Source organism: Megalopta genalis, chromosome 7 (genome assembly GCF_051020955.1).
Source record: "Megalopta genalis isolate 19385.01 chromosome 7, iyMegGena1_principal, whole genome shotgun sequence".
Classification (NCBI taxonomy): domain Eukaryota; kingdom Metazoa; phylum Arthropoda; class Insecta; order Hymenoptera; family Halictidae; genus Megalopta; species Megalopta genalis.
The window spans coordinates 22,618,013-22,640,143 of record NC_135019.1 but is presented as its reverse complement, the minus strand read 5'-3'; the positions used below and the strand labels follow the sequence as shown (position 1 = coordinate 22,640,143).

The 22,131-nt window shown below is 36.0% G+C and overlaps 3 protein-coding genes and 1 long non-coding RNA gene across 9 annotated transcripts in view; 2 read left to right on the top strand and 2 right to left on the bottom strand.

Annotated features, from left to right (window-relative positions):
- Window positions 1–22,131, top strand: part of LOC143259846 (RYamide receptor) — a 284,265-nt gene that overhangs the window by 96,450 nt on the left and 165,684 nt on the right. The gene's annotated exons all lie outside the window — the stretch shown is intronic.
- On the bottom strand, window positions 2,243–10,204 carry LOC143259827 (lipase member H-A-like). The gene is made up of 6 exons (XM_076523522.1): window positions 10,137–10,204; window positions 3,719–3,930; window positions 3,229–3,471; window positions 2,893–3,081; window positions 2,635–2,803; window positions 2,243–2,445 (listed from the first exon to the last, which is right to left on the bottom strand). Exons 1-6 carry the CDS (start codon window positions 10,202–10,204, stop codon window positions 2,367–2,369), a joined length of 960 nt encoding a protein of 319 aa, XP_076379637.1. The 3' UTR covers window positions 2,243–2,366.
- LOC143259847 (lipase member H-B-like) lies at window positions 12,158–15,725 on the bottom strand. Its single transcript, XM_076523623.1, has 7 exons — window positions 15,640–15,725; window positions 15,210–15,261; window positions 14,972–15,111; window positions 14,473–14,724; window positions 12,911–13,099; window positions 12,653–12,821; window positions 12,158–12,400 (listed from the first exon to the last, which is right to left on the bottom strand). The coding sequence occupies exons 1-7, from the start codon at window positions 15,692–15,694 to the stop codon at window positions 12,322–12,324; spliced, it is 936 nt and encodes a 311-aa protein (XP_076379738.1). The 5' UTR covers window positions 15,695–15,725; the 3' UTR covers window positions 12,158–12,321.
- On the top strand, window positions 18,264–20,858 carry LOC143259849 (uncharacterized). Its single transcript, XR_013033853.1, has 2 exons — window positions 18,264–18,428; window positions 20,482–20,858. It is a non-coding gene; the product is annotated as an uncharacterized LOC143259849 (long non-coding RNA).

Sequence of the window (22,131 nt, the reverse complement as noted above, 5' to 3'; positions counted from 1 at the left end):
CCTTACGGGAATATCGGAAAGCGAGAAAATGGGAACTGAGCATAAACTAAACGCCGCAAGGGGCAAGGGACAGGGAGAATCGGACGCCTGCTCCATCTACCCTATTCCAATTTTTTTATGTATTTCAGACTTTTGTTTATTATTGGCTAAGTTACGCGCTGAACAAGAAACGTGATTAGGTTAAGCGCGCAACCAATCCCCCTAGCTCCTCGCATCGATAAGCTTGTGAGTCTTCTCGTTTGTTACGAGCCGAGGGTCAGGCAGTTTGGGTGGCCGGAAGTTGCATGCAATTGGAATTTTTGGATGAGGTGCGTAGACCACCCGATGTTTATTTCGACACGGGTGGCTACCTTTAAGGTTAGGATGAGGTGTTTGGAGAAATTGGTATTAGGGTGCCTCGTAACTTTGTTAGAAAAGAAATAAAGGTATACCTCGAGCGATTAAGATATATCTTGGTGGGTTATACCAACTACTGATTTGAAACAGGAGATAAAAATGATTAAAGTTGAAACCAAAGAAAACTGGTAAAAATTAATTTATTACGCGTTGGGTTTTACAACTGTATGTAGTGTTCGCGGACTTTAACGCGCTCTCAGCTTTTCGCACTGAATCGGCGGGGGCTTTTGACTTAATGTCTTATTACCTATTAGATTGCTCGAAGGAGAATTGAACTCGATCTTACTAACGTTTCCGCGTCGACGAATGACTCGAAACTAGCCCGTTTCCCGGTCGCGTTTGGGCCCTTTATATAGTCTGATTTTCTGTGGAAAAATGGTAGTGGGGGGTTCCTATGTGGTCCGATTCCAGAAACGTTCGTCGTCGTACCCCCTCGGAGGTACTCGACTCACGATATACAAATGAACCCTCGGCTGGCTGGCGCCAGCCTGGCGTATGCCTTCAAGAAGGAATATAAAAAATTCGTGGGAAGATTCTCCGTACGTTACATGTTTATCAATAGAAGTGGGTTTCGTGAGGTCTGTTACAAGCCGAGGATCACGCAGCTTTGCGTGACCGGAGGTTGGTCGTGATTTTGGAGTTTTTGGTAAGGGAATTGCGTGGATGTCTATCTCAGCCAGTGTCTATCTCATTATCGGGGCGCCACTATATGTATAAGATAGGTTTTCGTGAACTAGCCGATGTCTATTTCATCATGGGGACGTCACTAGCTATAGTAGGATAGAGATTTAGAGTTTGGCTGCCTCGTAAGTTTTAAAAAGAAATAAAGATACACCTCGAGCGATAAAGATATATCTCTATGGGTTTGTACCAACTACTGCTTCGAATCAGGAAATGAAATAATTGAATTTGATAACTTGATAGACTGATTAAAGATAGTATATTACAAGCTTTTAGTCTAATACAATTGGTTGTGTGCGAGTGTATCACGGATTCTAAATCGCGGTCCCAGTTTGTCGCGCTGGGTAGGCGGGGGATTATAACCTTGTAACGATGTTCGTACTTGGTTGAAATGGTCGAAAGAGAATCACACTCAATATCGCTAGCATTCCTTCGTCAGTAGCTGACTTGAAACTAAGCCCGCTTTTTAGTCGCGTTTGGGTCCTTTATATGTATACCCAAAATTTCCATGAAAACGATAGTGAGGCTATCCATATGTACGCCGGTTCCAGAAAGTACGCCTTCGCACCTCTTCGAAGGTACTTGACTCACAATAGATAGAACGAAGCCCGCTGGTTGGCGCCAGCCTGGCGCCTTTAGAAAGGAGTAAGAAAAAACACGTCGGAAAAATTCTCCGTACGTTACAGGTCATAGAAAAGTGGTAACCCCTTTGGCTGACCTTTTCTGAGCAAGAGACAGTAGTATGTAGTCGATGCATGTAGTCGATGCATTTACTTGTGTTGGTAGATTACTATAAATTGGTTTTGTTAATTTATTTGATTACCTACGGGTTACTATAATTTATTCCTTTGATTTATCTGTGTAACTAGATTGTAATAAAACGCATTTGTTAATTTCTTTGTACGCCTGCAGGTTATGTCAAGGTCAGTGTAGTAGGGCAGTTAACAAATTCTGAAACTAAACACAAAAATTGGACGAACAGCTCACCAATTTTCTGTGTCATAAATACACCACAAAACGAAATCGAGAATCGCTCTCACACACAGCCAATAATCTCAAAAGTTACGGTTCGAAACTATATCTACATATACGCGTACTAACAATAATTAATGTATCCTTGTACATCAAAATAAATGTATATCACTCGAATTGACAAGACTTTATTATACGTTTTGCATACACCATTTATTTGAACTTAGAAGATTACATTACACATTTCTACATAAATCAAACAACAAGATATGTTTGAAGTAAGAAGCAAGAGACGCGTGAAGTATGTTGTATTTCGATCAGCTTTTGTAGACTGTTCCAGCTAAACCCCTCCCATACGGAGATGCACTATTTGTGGTGAGGTAGTAATTACCCCGTCTGAAAAACACAATCATTCATCTGTACTTAGAAATATGAATATAAAAGATTAATCGGAAACGACAGTTAATCAGAAACTACAAAATCTATCCACATCATCGTACACAATTCTTCAGATGAAATCCAAGCAATATAAACATTGATCTTTATTAGACCAAAGAATGAATTCTAAGAAAGCGTTATACTAACGCAGAACATGGTGTAAAGAGACCCATAGGTATTTTATCAGTCTGATTGCAATTGCCAGCCTTAAAGTCGTCCCAACTATTGCACTTTATACCCATGAAAGCGTTCGGGTACCTAGCAGCTTCTGCCATATACTTTTGGACCCTGGCATGGCTGCATACGTTTAGTAGAGCTAAAAACATAATAATCGCATATTTCCGTCATTTAACAAATCATTGTGTATTTATACAAAATAAATAAGTGAGATGAGGAGTGCCATACCTCCAAACGTAATTAATGAACAACCAGGTTGTTGTTCTTTGCCACCGTTTGGATAGAAGTCTATGTGGTTGCAGGGTTGAGTTGTTCCATAGAAGCCCATATCGGTGTGAATACATATTACACAAGCCGCATCAGAAGCAGTTAGCGAGGGGGAGGTAATATTAAACAACGGTCCGGCTGGCTCCGCACCTGTAAAAGAAGGAAGTTCATGTTAAAGTGTCATGCTCAGTGATCAGAAAAATGGATAGCTATGTAAAAATTTTGCACGGAGAATTAGTAGACTTTCGCACGAACGAATTACTTATCCTATTATCTTATATCATATATTATATATACCTATTATCTTTGGTAGGACGAAGGGTAATTTGCGTCCAATGAAAGCGGAGACTTGAGCACCCAAAGAAAATCCTGAGACTATTAGTTTAGTTCGATCCATTCCAGCAGCGACCATATCGTTTATACTTCGAACAACAACTGTAGCCACACCATCGACAAGAAGAACTGCCAATAAATAATCTACATGTGTGATATACCTGTAATCTACACCTATGACATTGTAATTAGAACCAGCTTTGTAACCTGCAACAATTTCGTAGATATTATATCAGTGGTAAAGTGTCCATATCGTCTGCGTTCAAATATTAAGTAATATGCAATAGCATCAATAAAATCTAGGTTATTGTTCAAGATGAATTTATCGAAGATTAATGATTGTTAACATTTTCTATTACGAACGGCAGCGAAATTACTTTTGAATGCATTTATGTTCGTACAATTTAAAAACCAAAAGAATATATAGTATGACTTAATCTTTAAACATATGTACCATTTATAAGTGCCACAACTTGGGGTATATCTGTAGATTGTAAGTAACCATGAATATGTATCAATGTGTTCTCTTGCAAATTCAAGTATTGCACAAGTTGTGCCGCTGTTGCAACATTCACTTCTTTATAAGTGTCATTTCTGGGGAAAAGAGAGTTTATTACAATTTTATAATTGTCCAACCATAATAAACTCATGCCATCATTAAGAAGTCTAAAGTAATATAAATATGTGTATTACTGGAAATACAAACGCAGCGTTATTGTGCGAAGAATTGTTGATGAAACTGTAGCTGCAAACGAAACAGATTATTATTTAAAAGTATCAAAGTAGCGAGTAAAATCTAAAACAATTACAACTATGATACAAAAATCTCAAGATTCGTATGCGATGAAAATTTATGCCGTAGAATTGGCGAGAATAGCCGAATTCAATTACTTTTAAACAGCTTTGTTCCTCAATTAATTGGGAAGTAATAAAGTATTTCTCTTTTCAAACAAAACATTTTTTAAGTACTTACTGCTCAGAAACCAGCAACTAGTGAGGTAAATGTCAAGAAGTCGATAGTTCGTCATTTTGGAAATTTAATGTCACAACGAATGTGAGACTGTGTATCTAGTCTGTTGGAAGTCGGTATATAAAGTCTCACTTATCAGTTTCAACATTATCTGTTGCCTCTTTATTCTATAACTTTCTTTTTTGAAATAATGAAACTTTCTCGGTACATGGTACTAGTACGCTTTTGGAAGTAATTACAATATTACTGTGCATATCTTATCTTAAATACATACACTGATGTACAAAATAATAAGGTACCTCAAGATTTTTGGGTATGAACATCTATTTGTATATTTACGTGGAATATGAATACTCAATAAAATAAGATACTAGTTTTAACACAATATCTGAGAAATTAAATAAATCGATCGACCCATTTGTTATTTATTCCAAAAAACATGAAATTTTGTGTCGCCAAAGTCATAAGGCATTGTGATTATGAAATAACAAAAGCATTAAAATGACATGAAATTGCATAATTTGTTTATGTTTTAGTATCGTATGGACTGTTCTTTGCGTTGTACCACTTCAGTCATTCTTCTTGGTAAACATATATACAAATATTTTATCTACTCTTGATCCAAGCTTCCCAAACTTCTGAAATTGCAGATTTTAATTCAGTCACTGTATTATACTGCTATTCACACAATAATGTTCGGTTGAGATTTCCCCAAACATTCTCGATAATACTTCGGTCAGGAGCCCTTGCTGACCAATTTAAAATCTATACACTTTTAGTTTCAAAATAATTTTTTACTATGCAAGCTGTATGCACAATTGCATTATCTTGTTGAAGTATTTATTTTGTCCCAGAAATTCTGCGAGCGTAAGTCTCTATTTCAGCACTATTCATGCAGCCTTGAATAAATTTTATTTTAAGTTGACCCTTCAAGGACGACGTACATTTCCTAATTTCTTACCGTGCGGCCGACGGTATTTTGCGTCAAATATATATTCTGAATTTTTTCATATTATTATTAATTATTGAAACTTTTACATATCTGTGATAGCTATATTTAATTAATGAAATTACACAATTCCTAATAAAAAGAATACTAGTTTCTCGCCTTGATAATTTAATATCGTGTGATAAACTTTGAAACATGTTTCCAAACAAAATCCTACGTCACAATGTGCACAATAATATACAGTGTCTGTTTCCTTCCATATTTTTGTAGTTGCCGATTGTCAACAACTATAAAAACGAACCGCAAGGCTCGAATAATTGCTTCTCTTCTTTCCAAATTGTACATTTTTGTTTCCAAACTCAGGGACAATTGGAGAACATTTATTGTATCACGCAATTTTTATGGTCTTGTGTTACTACTATTACCTATACTTTCTAATAAATTTCTATATTAGACAAAATATCTTTACTGATTGATGTCTTAACGACGACTGCTACAATCAGATTACTTCTCGTGAAAAATATTCGAAAGACTTGGTATCTGCATAGTGTAAACGTTTTAACAAGGTAAAAGATACGATTTGTAAATACTGAATCGAATAAAAAATAGTAACGCGACGTATTAAGTAGCCGCACGGCGCACAGTGATGCAGGGATCCTAACCGTTGCCTAACCCTAACCGCAATGGTCAAAACACATTTAGATGCCAAGCTTGGTCGAATTCCAAAGCCAAGACGTTCTGTCATTTGGTTTACATTATAGTATTCACATTAGGCGCGCTGCTCTCGTGCCATGCCATGTATTGCCGCCCGGCCAATACTATACATTTTGACTTTTGCATTGAATATCTAGTTGCATTTTTTGTATGTCTAACATATTGTGCTCGTCGCTACTAAAACTAGTACATTTTAATGGTTTTCCGCGAAGACTAATATGAATTATTTTTATAGCCGCGAAAAATAACACGTTTTGCTCCTTGCTGCGAAAAATAGCATGTTATATTCTTTGCCATTATCTATCACATTAAATAAATTAATAAATTAGGTTGCTTAACCTTATAATATCGTAAACATAAAGCAATAAACACTTTGAACTAAAACAAATTTTAAAAAAGTTATATTTTTTTAACCAATTGTATACAGATATAAACAAATTCTCTAATGAATCATATTCTAATAAAATTCAATATATTGTCTTGTGATAATACTCTTAGATATTATTAATGATACATGTTATTTTTTTCAATGGTAGTGGAATGCTATTTTTCGCAAAGCAAATCAATATTAATATCACAAATGTACGCTTGCACGTTAAAGGTTTTATTAACCTCATAAATTCATTAACCCGCCATAAGAGCAGATTAACCGAGTTAATCAAACTTCTACGCATTGGTTAACCCGGTTATACGGGTTATTCTACGAAACTGAGAGAAGGAACAGGTTCGGGTTAGGATTAGGATCCCTGCAGTATGCGATCTTATGGGCGTCCGGGATAAAAATCATAACTTTTAAACTAATTAATTTTCGATCCAAGTACGTTAATAATTTTTTAAAGGGAATACATACAAAGATGAATCGATTTATGCATAAATAATATACTGTTACGTTAACAAAAATTGCAACGATTTTGTTTCTCTGTTGAATAAAAAAATCTTTTGTAGCGGATCCACACAACGTGGGGGTGGGAAGGAATTTTCGGACGTGGAAATTCTAGCTTTCCCGAATATGTGCCGTAAACGGCCGGGTCTTAAGGACCGGTCGTAAAAGTGACGACTGGGACTGGTCGCTTCGGAAAGTCGTCGACTGGGACGACTGTACATCCTTTGTTAGATGGGGCGTAAACGTTGAACAGTCGAACAGTTCAGATCGTAACAAAAAGTTTTACATAAGCAATATTTTCTAGTCATTTAGAATCTTTATTGTTGTTGTTAGTTATTGTTATATTGTTGTTCAGTTATCTGTTGTTATTGTTTTGTTATCTATTACGCGCATTATTAGACGTTTATTATTTACCCGCCTTTATATTTTTATCAATCAAGTCTTTCGAATATTTTTCACGAGATGCAGTCCGATTCTAGCAGTCGTTGTTAAAGCATCAATCGGTAAAGATATTTTGACTAACAAGTTTACTAGAAAGTGTAAGTGATAATAATAGTAACACAAGACCACAAAAAAATGCGTGGTAAAGTAAATTCTCATCAAATATCTTTCAGCTTATAAACAAAAATAGACAATTTGAGTGAATGTACTGTATGTAGACACGATATGTAAAAATCTGTGTGTTTGTTATGTAATAAAAACACACTATATACAAATGTGTAATACATATTCCAACACAATACAAAAACAAATATGTAACATATATGTAATTAAACAGGTAACATTCTAATACAGTATATACGTAAACGTATTTAAACATAACATATTTGAACATAATACATAAACAAGTAACAAATATTTCAATGTAACAGGTTAATAAATAATAAGAAATTATATACGAAAATATTTACAAAAATTAGACATCATTAGCATATTTTTCATAAGATATTTACAAGCGTTCAATCTCAAAGCTTATCAGATGTGCTTTAATCTATTGTTAATATCCAGACATAAAAGGTTCCAAACCTTTCTGAACCTCTTCCATGCAATCGTTTAAATGATATGTGTTCTGAATTAAACGAGAAACATATCCTCTTTTTTGTTATTAGGTGACAAACAAACCCAAATCTCAAAAATGTCCCGATTTGTCCTGGGACGCGCTTTTAAAAACCATGATTACAATTACAAATGCTGGCCACTGCAAGAAAATTTTGTATAATAATGTCGAGGACTGTTCAAGGAATAGTTTTCCATAGAAATCCCAAGACATGTTTTACCACTTTCGAGGAAAGTTAGATTGAAGATAATCAAACGTATTGGGTTCGCAGGAAAGTAATTTCGATATTTCAATGTGAAATAAAACTTAATTTTTTCTATACAAGAAATGTACTTTAATCAGTCAAATATATAATATTTTCCATTCTGTTCGATGACCTTTTGCCATCTTTCTGATAACTTCATGGTTCCGCGCTCATAAAACTTTTGGTCCTTATCAGTAAAAAACTAAACTATCGTTATTATTGAAATTTTTACCATTTAAAAAGTTTTGTAAACTTCGAAATAAATAATAATCCGTTGGTGCAAGGTCGGGGCTACATGTCAATCAATGTCAATAATTTTGTGCGTGTTGCTAAAGATGTACGAGGCCTCGCATTGTCGCGGTGGAACACGATTCCTTTGCGATTTGCCAATTCTGGCCTTTTCACTTTGATTGTTTCCTCCGATTTTATAAGTTGTTGGCAGTAAACATCTGAGTTGATCGTTTGGTTGCTTGGAAGCAGCTCAAAATATACAACACCTTCATAGTCTCACCAAATTGACAACATGATCTTTTCCTGATGCAATTCAGCTTTCGATATGATTTGTGCTGATTCATCATGCTTGGACCAGATCTTTTCCGATTAATATTGTTACGGCGACTTGTCCAAATCGAGTCGCTGTAATGTGAAACTACCCTGTTGTGAACAACTCCTTAAAGAATAATAGAAGATAGGGGTTGCCACGGAGGAGTCGAACGATCAACATCCCACTTCTGAAAGATCTGAATTGTATTTGTATCGAATTGTGTTATAGTTAATATTCTTATTGTAAATAAAATGCCGCGACGCGAGAGAAATGGTGTAATTCGCAACAATATTATTGCAAACGATTCATTTTTCATCGCCAGTGGTAATTCGTTTCAAAAAAGGATCGATTGCATTACGTTTAAAATGCATATCGCAAATACTGATTCATCGTGTTAAGTGAATTTTTTTAAATTCGTGCGGAATCCAAACATCGAACTTCTTAACAAGTCCAAGACATCTTATGTGATATCCAATTGTTGTGTGTGATACATTTAACCATTTTGCAATCTCCCGTACAGTTATATGACAATTCCATACAATTATAGCTTTGATTTTGTCATCATCAACTTCAGAAGATCGACCAGAACGTCGGTCACCTTTAAGTGAAAAATCTTCAGAACGAAATTTTTTGTACTAATTCTGACACGTGCGTTCTGTTAAGCAATCGACGTCATAAACTTCACACATCTCTTTGTGAGCCTCGGCCGCTTTCTTGCCTTTATGAAAATAAAAAAGTAAAATATGTCGAAAATGTTCATTTTTGCACTCCATGTTAAAATTGACAGCGAACTATCAATTTTAAACAAAACTACACGGAAATTGTTTCTATAGTAACCTAAACATGACAACTACCAAAGCTGAAGACAAAAAAATCATAACCATAACAAAAGAATGACAATGCAAACATACCGCAAACCAAAATTACTTTCTTGTCAACCGAGTATATACAATAATTTCTCCCATAGATGTTTTTAGTCGAAATCGAAACATGCGGATGTGAGAATCGCAAGGCATGATTCTTCGAACCTCGCGGCTCGTCTTTATAGTTATCGACACCGCGTTAGAGAGAGAGAGAGAGAGAGAGAGAGAGAGAGAGAGAGAGAGAGAGAGAGAGAGAGAGAGAGAGAAAGAGAGAGAGAACGAAACTCGGGTCGAACGAAACTGTGTATTAGATTCTCAATGGACGTGTAACTTCGAGACAATAAAACTGAATAAACGATTATTAATAATGAATAAACGATGAATAAATCATTTCACAATCAAAATAACAAGTGTTTAATACCTTCAATTTGCAACGATGAATTTCGCTACGAGATGGTAAGACACACTGCGGGGAAAAGGGAATCGCGAGCGAAACAAAGAAAGTCACGTACGCCAAAATCGTACGATTGAGCGCACCAGACGTAAGGCGAGTGAGCGGCGTGGCCAACCCGCCCCACGTGGCCGATCGAGTTTGCTGCCTCGGATCAAGATCGGCGCGTGCGAGGCACCCTCCTGTCCACCAGATACATCTGGGGCAGCATTGTCGGCTGTGCTAGCCCCAGGTACTTCTGGGACGGAACGCTATGGTCCATCATGTCGGGTTATGCGTGAGATCGTACCGAGAACCCTCCTGTCAGCTAGGTCTATCTGGTGGGAGCTTTGCCCGCGCACCGACTCACGGGTCCTTCCGGTGTGGTCGCATCGGGCTGAACGGTGCGGAGGAGGCGTAGGAAGAGCAAGGAGAGAGGTCCGATATAATTACTATTATAATATTATTATTATTATATATTAATATAATATAATATATATTACATATTAATATTATAATTATTATTATATTGCAAAACAACGTGACCATTTCTGGACGAACAACTTTCCGAGCAGCAAATATATAACCCCATCTTTCCTCTCCTCCATTCTCTGAGCTACGCGTGACACACGTTGGTCTTGCATTGTATTATAGATCGCGATTCCCGCAGCTCCTCCGAGTATCACGGGGTACATGGAGCAGCCAGCGAGCAGCCAGAGTCTTGAGAGGCATAGTTTCGCGTCGGGCAAAAAGGGGGCTGACGAGTCGTCAGGCAGTCCTTCCGCCGGGGAAATCCGCGTGGGTTAGCATTGTTGCGTTGATATTGTATCAATGGAGTTCTCTTTGCGTTTCTTAGTTTTGTACATTAGGTTTAAGAGTTAAATATTAAATATTTTTATTACTTTCGGAACCAGCGCGAGTCAAAATCATTTCATCGTCCGTTACAGCACGAACATCGGCGTTACAAACTGGATAATCCATTCATATCTATATGTATTGCCGTGTGTGTGTGTGTGTACTTTGAATAACTCAATGTTAGAAATGCTGCGATATAACAGGCAAATGCATCAGAAAGCAAAGGCAAGTATTATACAGGGTGTCGACCTACATTGACAACCTAGGCCCCCTAATACCCCCCTACAAGCATGGTTAATTTCGCGGCACGGTATACACATCTCCAGGTAAAAAATCGTAAAATTCTTGAACTAGGTTTCCAGGAGCATGATTGGAATTTTTAGTTGTTCTTCAGTTTTCCTCGAGTGAACGTCGCAATGTATTCCTCGTTGGAACGGTATCGCATTTTTTCGGTTTTCGTGGAGTGTGGCGGAAATTCGAACGAAATAGTGAGAAGATTAAGGGAAGAGTCTCCGAAAATACAAACAATTCGATATGTGAGAAAATCGCATTATAATTTTTATCACGAGGGAGTTGTGGATTGCGGCGACAGCAGAGCCTGGAGGACGTGTTCCGCACAGACGTTAGAAGTAGAGGAAGCAAGCCTCGAGAAGGTGAAAGTGAACGTTGCCGTTGGCGGCATCGTGAGCCTGCCAACGAAACGAGCCATAAATTCATATCGAAACAAAGTCGAGAGTCAGTCTCACATACAGGTCAATGTTATGTCAATGTCGGGGGTGTTAGTTACGAGTCGAGTCTGCACCTACGTATACCTAGACCAAAAGTATTAATATACCTGGATATTTAGTACAAATTTTAGTTTCATTCAATTTAGGTAATCTCTGCCAGTCTGCAATATGGTAAATAAGAAAGCACATATCGAAAGGACATGTAATGTTATAAGTGTTTATCACTTATGCAATTAGTTTATTCACTCGTTGCATTTTGTTCGTTGAAAACGTACTAAAACGATCCCGACATGTTTTCTTAATACGTGGAACATACTACAATATAACAATATAATAAAACGAATGCCGAAATTACTCCAAGAAATAATTAAAGAACGCGGTGGATAACGACGACGGAAAAAAAATTCAATTTCCTTTTATAATATTGACGTTCTTTTTATTACAACGTAAAATATGTATATGTACTTGTTACAGCTTAATATAATTAACGTTGCAAGAAATTTCGAAAATTATAACAGTTTGCTATTGGGTTTTCATATTTATTGAATTTTCTATAAGTATCCTATTTCTTTCGGAACGGGGAGTATACACGTGCTAACAATATTTAACGTATTTTTGTACATCAAAATAAATGTACGTTGATGGGAGTGATAAGATTTTATTACACTTTTTGCATGCAACGTTTATTTGAATCTACAAGATCGCAGTACACATCTCTACATAAATCAAACTACACGAAGTGTTTAAACTAAAAAGCAAGAGTGAAGTATGTTTTATTACATTATATTGTATTGTATTATATTGTATTGTGTTATATCAATCAGCTTTGGTAGACAGTACCACTTGATCCCTTCGCAAATGGTGATGCACTATTTGTTTGGAGGTAGTATTTACCTGCCCTAAAAAAAAAAAAAACAGAATAATTTATCAATACTGAATAATATGAATCTAACAGATAGAATGTACCTCTTTTTATCATTTATCAATACTTAGAAATATGAACATGAAAGATTAAATGGAAATGACAGTTAATCAGAAACTACAAAATCTAATCACATCATTGTACATTACTCTTCAGATGAAATCCAAGCAGTATAAACATTGAACTTTATTAAACCAAAGAATGAATTCTATGAGAGGGTTATACTAACGCAGAGCATGGTGTAAAGAGACCCATAGGTATTTTATTAGTCTGATTGCAATTGCCAGCCTTAAAGTCGACCCAACTATTGCACTGTACACCGATGAAAGTGTTCGGATTGTTTGCTGCTTCTGCCATCAAAACCTCACTCCTGATATGACTGCATGAGCCTCCGGGATCTAAAAACATAGTAATCGCATATTTGTGTCAGTTGATAAATCGTCGTGTACTTATACAGAATAAATAAATAGAATAAGGAGTGCCTTACATTCAAGATATAACGGTGAACAACCAGGTTGTTCTCTAGTGCCACCGTTTGGATAGATATCTATGTAGTTAACGGGTTGAGTAGTTCCATAGAAGCCCATATCGGTGTGAATACATATTACACAAGCCGCATCAGAAGCAGATAGCGAGGGGGAGGTAAAATTAAACAAAGGTCCGGCTGGATCCATAGCTGTAAAAGGAGATTCATATTAAAGTACCATGCTCTGTAATCAGAAAAATGGATAGCTATGACAAAATTTATCCTAGAAAATTAGTAGACTTTTGTGCTCGTAAGAATTCTATAAATATCTATCAAAATTCTATATTCTACATATTGTACCTATTGTACAACTTACAATATTCGTTCACTACCAAATCGATCTCTTGGATGATTAATAACAATATTATCTACTTGACTGACAAGCAATTTTTTAGTAAACAAAAATTAACTTCCTTTAAAAGTAATTATTGAATCTACCATGTACACAGTACGACAAATATAGTAAGTTTCGAGATTCGAACCATATCTCAATAACTAATAGTGTCATCTATGTTTTTACACCGGCGTTTGAAAGCTGTGACATTCCTCTTTTCGGTAGCATCAATTTTGGTTCAATCGGTTATAATAGTTCTCCCTAAACAACTTTCTTGCCGATGTTGAAATATGACCAAAAATCGTTGCGTGTCAATCATTCCAAAGAAGTCGCTGCAGCCGCCAGAAATGTTCCAAGCTTCCTGAAATCAATTGTTACGGGTGATGAAACATGGTGCTTTCAGTACAACCCAGAAACCAAGCGTCAAAGTGCGGAATGGAAGTTGAAAGATTCACCACAAGTCAAAAAAGCACGGAAAGTCCCATCAAAAATCAAGACAACGCTCGTTACATTCTTCGATAGCAAAGAAATTATCCACAAGGAATTCGTTCCAACTGGCCAAACAATTACTGGCGCATATTATCTCGAAATTTTGAAGCATTTGGTGGCCAGAATTCGTCGTAATCGACCCGAATATCGTGATCCATAGACCTGGTGTCTGTTGCACGATAATGCAGCGAATCGCACCTCACTCATTGTTCGTCAATTTTTGGCTCGAAATCAAATCTGTGTACTGAATCATCAATCGTATTCGCCTGATTTGGCCCCGTGTGACTTCTTCGTATTCCCAAAATTGAAAATGAAGTTGAAAGGATGTTTTTTTAATGACATTTCCACCATCAAAATAGCTACAACACGAGCGCTAGAGGTAATTCCACAAAATTAGCTAGAACACGCATTTGAATCACTGTTGAATCGCTGTAATAAGTGTATTGAAACTGGAGGAGAATATTTTTAATACAAAAATCGAAAAATATTCATATATCTTGTTTCAATGATGTTTTTCTCGGCCAGTCTCGAAACTTATTTGTCGCACTGTCTACAACTATAGTAATAAATATATAACCTATAGTAATAAATATTTATTGATTATTATTGATAATAAGATTTACTTTCTTTAGAGTTTAAATTGCACCGCAATAGTTGTATTACATAGTTTGAAGTAATCAAGAGCTATGGAAATGAATACCTATTATCTTTGGTAGAACGAGGGATGATTTCAGTAATTTGCGCCCAACGAAAGCGCAGATTTGAGCACCCAAAGATAATCCAGAGGCTATTAGTTTAGTTTTATCCATTCCTACCGCGATCATATTAGTTATACCGTGGACGATAATTGTAGCCACACCATCGGCATTATCAACTGCCGTAAGATAATCTAAATGTGAGATAAACCTGTAATCTATTGCTATGATATTGAAATTGGTACCAGCTGTCAAACCTGCAACAATTTCACGGATATTATAACAGTGGCATGGTATTCATATTGTCTGTGTTCAAATATTAATTAATCTGCAATGGTCTCAATATGGTCTAGTATATTGTTCGACATGAATTTATCGAAAATTAATGACTGTTAAAATTTTCTATTACGAAAGGCAACGAACCAACTTTTGAATGCATTCATGCTTGAATGATTTAAAAACCAATTGAATATATAATACGACTCAATCTTTAACTATGTGTACCATTTAATAGTGCAGCAACTGCGGTGGCATCTGTAGACTCCGTGTAACCATGACAATATATCAGCGTGTTCTCTTGCAAATTCAAATGTGGAACAAGTTGTGCTGCCTGATCAAACTTCACTGTCATACGAGTGCCATTTCTGGGGAAAGAAAAGTTGATTACAATTTAATTTTACAACCATAATAAGCGCATGCCATCATTAAGAAACCTAAAGTAATATAAATATATCTATTATACTTTGCACAAAGATTCCACGTCACTGTGTGAAGAAGTGGTGACGTAGCTGTAGCTGCAAACGAAACGGATTGTTATTAATACTTATAGTATCATAGTTGCGAGTCAAATTTAAAACAATTACAAGACCCCCTAGAATAACACTTATGGAGGTTGCGAAATTAGGAGGATTCTGTTGGTGTCTGATCAAGTCGGTCGGCTACCAAACGAAAGTCCTGGGTTCGTTTTCCATGTACGGTTTGATTGTTTTTTTCCCAGGATCCTACACAACTTTGATATGAAAATCTCAAGATTCGTATGCGATAGAAAAATTCTGTCATAGAATTGACGAGAACAACCGAATTCGATTACTTTTCGACAGCTTTGTTTCTAAACTAAATGTAAAGTGATGAAATGTTTCTCTTTTCAAACAAAACATTTTCAAAGTACATACTACTCGAAAACCAGCAACTAATTATGAAAATGTCAAGAAGTCGATAGTTCGTCATTTTGGAAGTTGAACGTCACAACGAACATAAGATTGTGTGTCTAGTTTGTTGAGAGTCGGTATATAACGTCTCATTTATCAGCTTCAGCGTTATCTCCACAAATATATTTTTTTAAAGAATGGAAATACTAGTATTAGCAGGCTTTAAAAAGTAATTACAATGTTTCCGTGCATATCTTACTCTAAATACATATAGTACAGATCATCGCCGTCAATGCCAATTCTCCGAAACGTGCAGCAAACAAAACTTTCGAATATCGAGGGTTTTAAAGGATTCGAGGTTTCGATTATCCTACCTCTACTATTTAGTCTATATATCAAGGTAAGTATATCAATTAATAACAAGTTAATGCAATTAAATTATTTATTGGCTTCAGAATGATCGGTTGTACACCTGTTTTATAATCATACTGTATGACATATTTACATTTCATGCGGAATTTTTTGCGAATTTATGTCATCAATACAAAACTATTTTGTTTTTAAATGGTGAGACTGTTATCGTTGAGACAGTGTTTATTCTTAGTTAACCCTTCAAGGACGACGTACATTTCCTGATTTCTTACCGTGCGGCCGACGGTATTTTGCGTCAAATATATATATATACTCTGAATTTTTCCATATTATTATTAATTACTGAAACTTTTACATATCTGTGATAGTTATATTTAATTAATGAAATTACATAATTCCTAATAAAAAGAATACTAGTTTCTCGCCTTGATAATTTAATATCGTGTGATAAACTTTGAAACACGTTTCTAAACAAAATCCTGCGTCACAATGTGGACAAAAATATAGTGTCTTTTTTCTTCCATATTTTTGTAGTTGCCGATTGTCAACAACTGCGCGCACAGTATGAACATTCTAATGTAAACCAAATGAAAGTATACAGTGACTCGCATTAATATTCGGACACGATATTATTAGAAAAATTATTGCTCCTTTTTATTGTTTATGATAGTATTATTGAATCAGTTGTTTTCTCATATAATAAAGCACTTCTTAAAGTAAGTAGAAACATAAATTTTGTTTATTTATTGCACATGTCTTTTTTATAATAAGCGATAAACAAGATTATGACAACATTTAACGTCGCAAAAATATTCGGACATAACATCTTAGATGCTGGAGTAAAATAGATAGTTTCTTTACACAACATCTAATTCGTTGCGAGAACTCGATACCACAGAAAGCATTGGTGATATCAGACGCTTTATTTATAAAAATTTTACTTTATGGAAAGGAAGAAATATGTCATTTAAAACCCGACAATTGGTTATTTATCACAAACAAAAGGGAAAATCATACAGAGATATAGCCAAATTATTAAATATAAGCAAGAGTAGTGTGGCAGATATTATACGTCGGTTCATTCGTGAGGATCGAATCGATTTAATCCCTCAGGAAGGTCGTCCAAAATTACTAGACTCTCGCGACCAATGCAAGATAATAAGAAAAATAAAGAAAGATCCTGGACAAAGTGCTACAAAATTAAATTTGGGAAGAAGATACATCCGGACACAGTGCGACGGGTATTAAAAACTTATGGTTACAACAGAAGAGTTTCTCGTAGAAAGCCATACATAAATGAAGCAAATTGCAAGAAAGGATTGAACTTTGCAAAAGAATATGTTTACAAAGACAACTCGTGGTAGAATGATGTAATACTTTCGAATGAAAGCAAATTTAATCTTTACGGATCCGATGGTCGAAAAACGGTGTGGCGTAAAGTAAATACAGAATTAAACATTTCAAATTTAAGACCAACAGTGAATCACAGTGGTGGGAGTATAATAGTGTGGGGTTGTATCTCGTCTGTAGGTGTAGATAAACTAATTTTTATCGAGGGTATTATGGACAAAATGAGGTATTCGGACATTTAAAAAAAAATTTAATTACAAGTGCTATAAATATGGGTATACGTAACAGTTTTAAGTTTTATCAGGACAATAATCCTAAACACAAGGCCAGAATTGTACAGAAATATTTATTATACAATTGTCCAAAAGTACTACATCCTCCTTCTCAATCACCTGATTTAAATCCGATTGAAAATTTATGGGATCAATTGGACCTCAAAATTCGTACAACATCTACAAGAACAACAACAGAGTTAAAACAACGTTTGTTAGACGAATGGAAACGGATTTCACTGGAGTATTTAAATAAAATCATCTGTAACATACCCAAGCGATTAAATGAAGTAATCAAACAATAGAGTCAACCGACAAAATATTAATATTATGATAACATGATTAAAAAGATCTCCATTTTATATCAAATTAATATAATTCATTCACTGCCCGATTATTTTTGCGACGTTAAATTTTGTCATAATCTTGTTTATCGCTTATTATACAAAAGAACATGTGCAATAAATAAACAAAATTTATGTTCCTAGTTACTATAAGAAATGCTTCATTATATGAGAAAACGATTGATTCAATAATACTATCATAAACAATAAAAGAGAGCAATAATTTTTCTAATAATATCGTGACCAAAAATAAATACGAATCACTGTATCTTGGCATCGAAGCACGATTGAGCATGGCATGTAAGTGTGTTTCAACCCTAACCCGGTTAAGCAAAGCAGGTTACAGTAACCACAGCAACTCGCGGGAGAACGGTTCCTAAGTTGTCCACAATGCGGGTTAACCCGTTAAGAGTGGGTAACATAACCCAATACGTAACCCAGTTACTTCAGAAAGGTTACAAGAGCCGGTTATTAGGTAAGTAAATATAGTAGCATTGTTGAGGAATCATCAGATGGATGACGGAGATCCTCTGAATATTGCACTTGGTGCCGACTACCTCGAAGGACCACCCACTGTAGTGGGACTATTTGTAACGCGCAACCTAACCGTTACGCGTATCTCTCTATGTTTTCTGTTCTGTTCTGTTTGAAGTTGTCTGTCTGTACTTTCTAAGAATGTTCTGTTTGTCTGTACTCTAAGAATGTTCTGTCTGTCTGTCTTCTGTGCTTTCTGTCTATCTGCTGAGAATGTTCTGTGTGTCTAAGAGTGTTCTGTCTATCTGTTGAGAATGTTCCTGTCTGTCTTCTGAGAATGTTCTGTCTATCTGTTGAGAATGTTCCTGTCTGTCTTCTGAGAATGTTCTGTGCCTAGAGGACCGGAGTCATGTCTCATATCACCTCGGTCCTCCCTACTTCTCTTAACCTAGGGTGGGCGGCAAGGAATTACGGTCCAATCACTGCAATCCCAAATCCAGCGAGACTGCCCCAAAACGGTGGGCCGGGAGTTAGGAGGGAGAGTGACAAAATCTGCTCCTGCGAGACATCCCGCGCTGATGGGCCTACGTGCCCGAACAATGCCAGACCCAACCGTCATTGACTGGACCGTAATCAAGGACCAGGAGACGTTATGACGGTGCCACATGTGCCCGGGAACGGCCCGGGACAGACCCATACCGTCCGGGTACCCAAGCACATGGCCCCTGCCATAAATCCTGGCCACTTGGCCCTAACAAGCATATAATCGGGTTCGGTTCTGTGTAACCCGTAAGAGCAACTGTTGGCAACCCAATCAATACGTTCTTGAAATCTGTTACAGTTATGGGGTAAAACTACGAAAAGAATTGTTGAATCCGCTAACTTTTTTACTTTCATTAGTGTTCGGGATTAGACGTCGCTAGTCGCGGTTGCCTTGCGACGCAAAATTCAGTAAACAATACATGTAAACACTGCCATACGCCGTGTAGAGACAGAGACGGCCATCTCTGAGCGAGCACCAAAGGTAACCAAAACCGCTAAATCATCCTCGTTTCCAGGTGTCTATTGTTGCTCGCTCGGAGATCGGCAGCCCTTCTTTCGAGCAACTAACGTTCAGCTATACTAACTACATATTTAATTTACCGTACTCGTGCCGAGTTTTTTACCGTTCTTCACGCGAATTAATGTACTTTGCTGTTCGTGTTAGCACTACTGTGCTCGAGTCAATTATATCAGCAATACTTGTGTTATAAGAGATCGAAGGGAGTGTAAATATTACTCGTGTATTTATTAAATGTAATTTTTCTCATTACACGAATGATTATATTATACAAAATACATGTTCCTATTTCTGAAGCTCCTTTTATTCTATTGCAATTCGGGGTACTCTTCATGTTGCGACGAAAAGAATTTGAATAGTACTTCGAATCGGATCTGAACAATTAGATAAATGTTGTCATCGAATTTTATAAGAATATTCTATAAATGTACAGTCTATCGGAGGGCTGGAACGTGTTATTTTCTAGATTGCAACAGTTTCCTTTTGTTTTATTACCAGTGTTACTAGTTGATACGTTTGATAATTTCATTTTACGTATCCTTTTTTGTTTTATTATATAATATTGTGTACAATGGAATATTCTGTTCATCAGTACAGGCAATCTACGTGTTTTGTCAATGGATGCCAAATAAGATAACAGTAAATTATCTTTAAGTGCACTGCGAAAAATAACACGTTTCGCTCCTTGTTGCGAAAAATAGCATGTTATATTCCTTGCCGCAAAGAATGTCACATTAAATAAATTAATAAATGGATTGTGTAATATTATAAAATCGTAAACATAAAATCATAAACAATAAACAATAATAAAAATAAACTCTTTGAACTAAAACAAATTTTTAAAAAATTAATACAATTATACATATACAGATATAAACAAATTTTCTAATAAATAATATTCTGATAAAATTCAATATATTGTCTTATGATAACACCCTTACAAATTATTAATGATAAATCTTATTCAGTTTAGATAATGTCTATCTGTCTGCAGGCAGTCTACATGGCAAGTAACAAAGTACATATCGGAAGTACATATTAAATTATAAGTGTCATTTATGCAAAAAATTCCCGAAATGTTTTCTTAATACGTGGAACATACTACAATACGCATGGAGTCAAAGAGTATTGGAAATAATAGAGAGACCAATAAAACGGATGCCGATATCCAAGAAATAATGAAAGAACGCCATGGATATATCGAAAATTTCAAAAATTATAACAGTATCCTATCGGGTTTTCATATGTATTGAATTTTTTCTGTCAGTGTTCTAATACTTCTCGCACGTATTATTAGCAATATTTAACGTATTTTTGTACATCAAAATAAATGAACATTGATAGAAGTGATAAAATTTTGTTTTAGATTTACATATACCATTTATTTTCGTCTACAAAACCAGAATACGCTTTTTCACATAAATCACATAAATCAAAAGCAAGAGAGAAGTATGTTTTAATTCAATCAGCTTTGGTAGACAGTACCATCTAATCCCTTCGCAAACGGAGATGCTCTATTTTTTTGGAGGTGGAATTTACCCGCTCTGAAAAACAGGCGCAATTTTATTGTGCCAAGGACTGATAACAAAACTGTTGCTACAAACGAAACGGATTATTACTATTGGATTGTTATTAGCAGTCGCCGTTTGCAAGCAATGAGTACAATCTAAAACAACCACGATCATTTTTAAACAGTTTTGCAAACAAATGAAGTAGGAAGTGATACGTTAAGATGTTGAACAACAAATTTTCAAAGTACTTACTGGTAAAAAAAAAACAGCAAAAAATTGCACAAATAACGGGTAGTCGATAGTTCGACATGACGAAAGTCAAATGTCATCGCGAACGTAAAAACGTTCCACTTATGCGTTAAGACTACATATACAGTAAATTCTCTCAAATTTTCCTTAAACTTATAAACGAAAATGGACAATTTGGAAGGAGGAGATACGATTAGTCGCCTCGTTTTTATAGTCGCCGATTGTCAACAACTATAAAAACGAGTCGCGAGACTCGTATAATCATATCATCACTTTTTCCCAAATTGTCCATTTTTATGTGCAAGCTGAGCGTCAATTAGGAAGAATTTACTGTAGTCCCAAATTAGCCTCCATACTGAATTTCCACGAAACAGGTTCGACAGAATAAATATAAACAACGCCCCTTGATTCACGTCACGTCACGATCTCCCGTGGTCGCCATTTTCGGCGAGGAGTACATCTGACGTGTGTTCGTGTGCGCTGTCTCTCTCTCTCTCTCACTCTGCGCGCGCGCGCGTTTGTGTGTGTCTGTGTATTATTTATGCGACTACAAATGAGCTAGACGCGCGACGTGAGTCAGGGGGTGTAGAACAAACGAGACAAAGTGAAACAGACGCAACAATTATAAGATGCAAGAATGTTGACTTATACCTAAAGCATTAACTTCAGATTTTTCTGATAAACACATGATTATTTGTAATTACTAATTACTAATTAGCGTCATTGCTAATAGCTCTTCATTGCATTATGCAACAATTTTTCTGTATTATATACATAGCTTCGGCTTCGGTAGATGCCGAAGGTAGATGTTCCTCTCGCATTATCGGTGCTCCTGTACAAACAAACTTCGGCTGCTATCCGGTGTTCCTCCTACGATCGCAGGC

Bases quoted from the DNA above. Each gene is read 5' to 3' on its own strand.
- LOC143259827 (XM_076523522.1), bottom strand. From the start codon at position 10,204: ATGATGGACCATAGCGTTCCGTCCCAGAAGTACCTGGGGCTAGCACAG. The intron at 3,082-3,228 runs GTATATATAATA...CTTCTTTTACAG, and splicing joins CGTCCTACCAAAGATAATAG to GTGCGGAGCCAGCCGGACCG. The intron at 2,804-2,892 runs GTATGGCACTCC...TTATGTTTTTAG, and splicing joins TTCATTAATTACGTTTGGAG to CTCTACTAAACGTATGCAGC.
- LOC143259847 (XM_076523623.1), bottom strand. From the start codon at position 15,694: ATGACGAACTATCGACTTCTTGACATTTTCATAATTAGTTGCTGGTTT. The intron at 15,112-15,209 runs GTATAATAGATA...TTCTTTCCCCAG, and splicing joins ACGTGGAATCTTTGTGCAAA to AAATGGCACTCGTATGACAG. The intron at 12,822-12,910 runs GTAAGGCACTCC...CTATGTTTTTAG, and splicing joins TTCACCGTTATATCTTGAAT to ATCCCGGAGGCTCATGCAGT.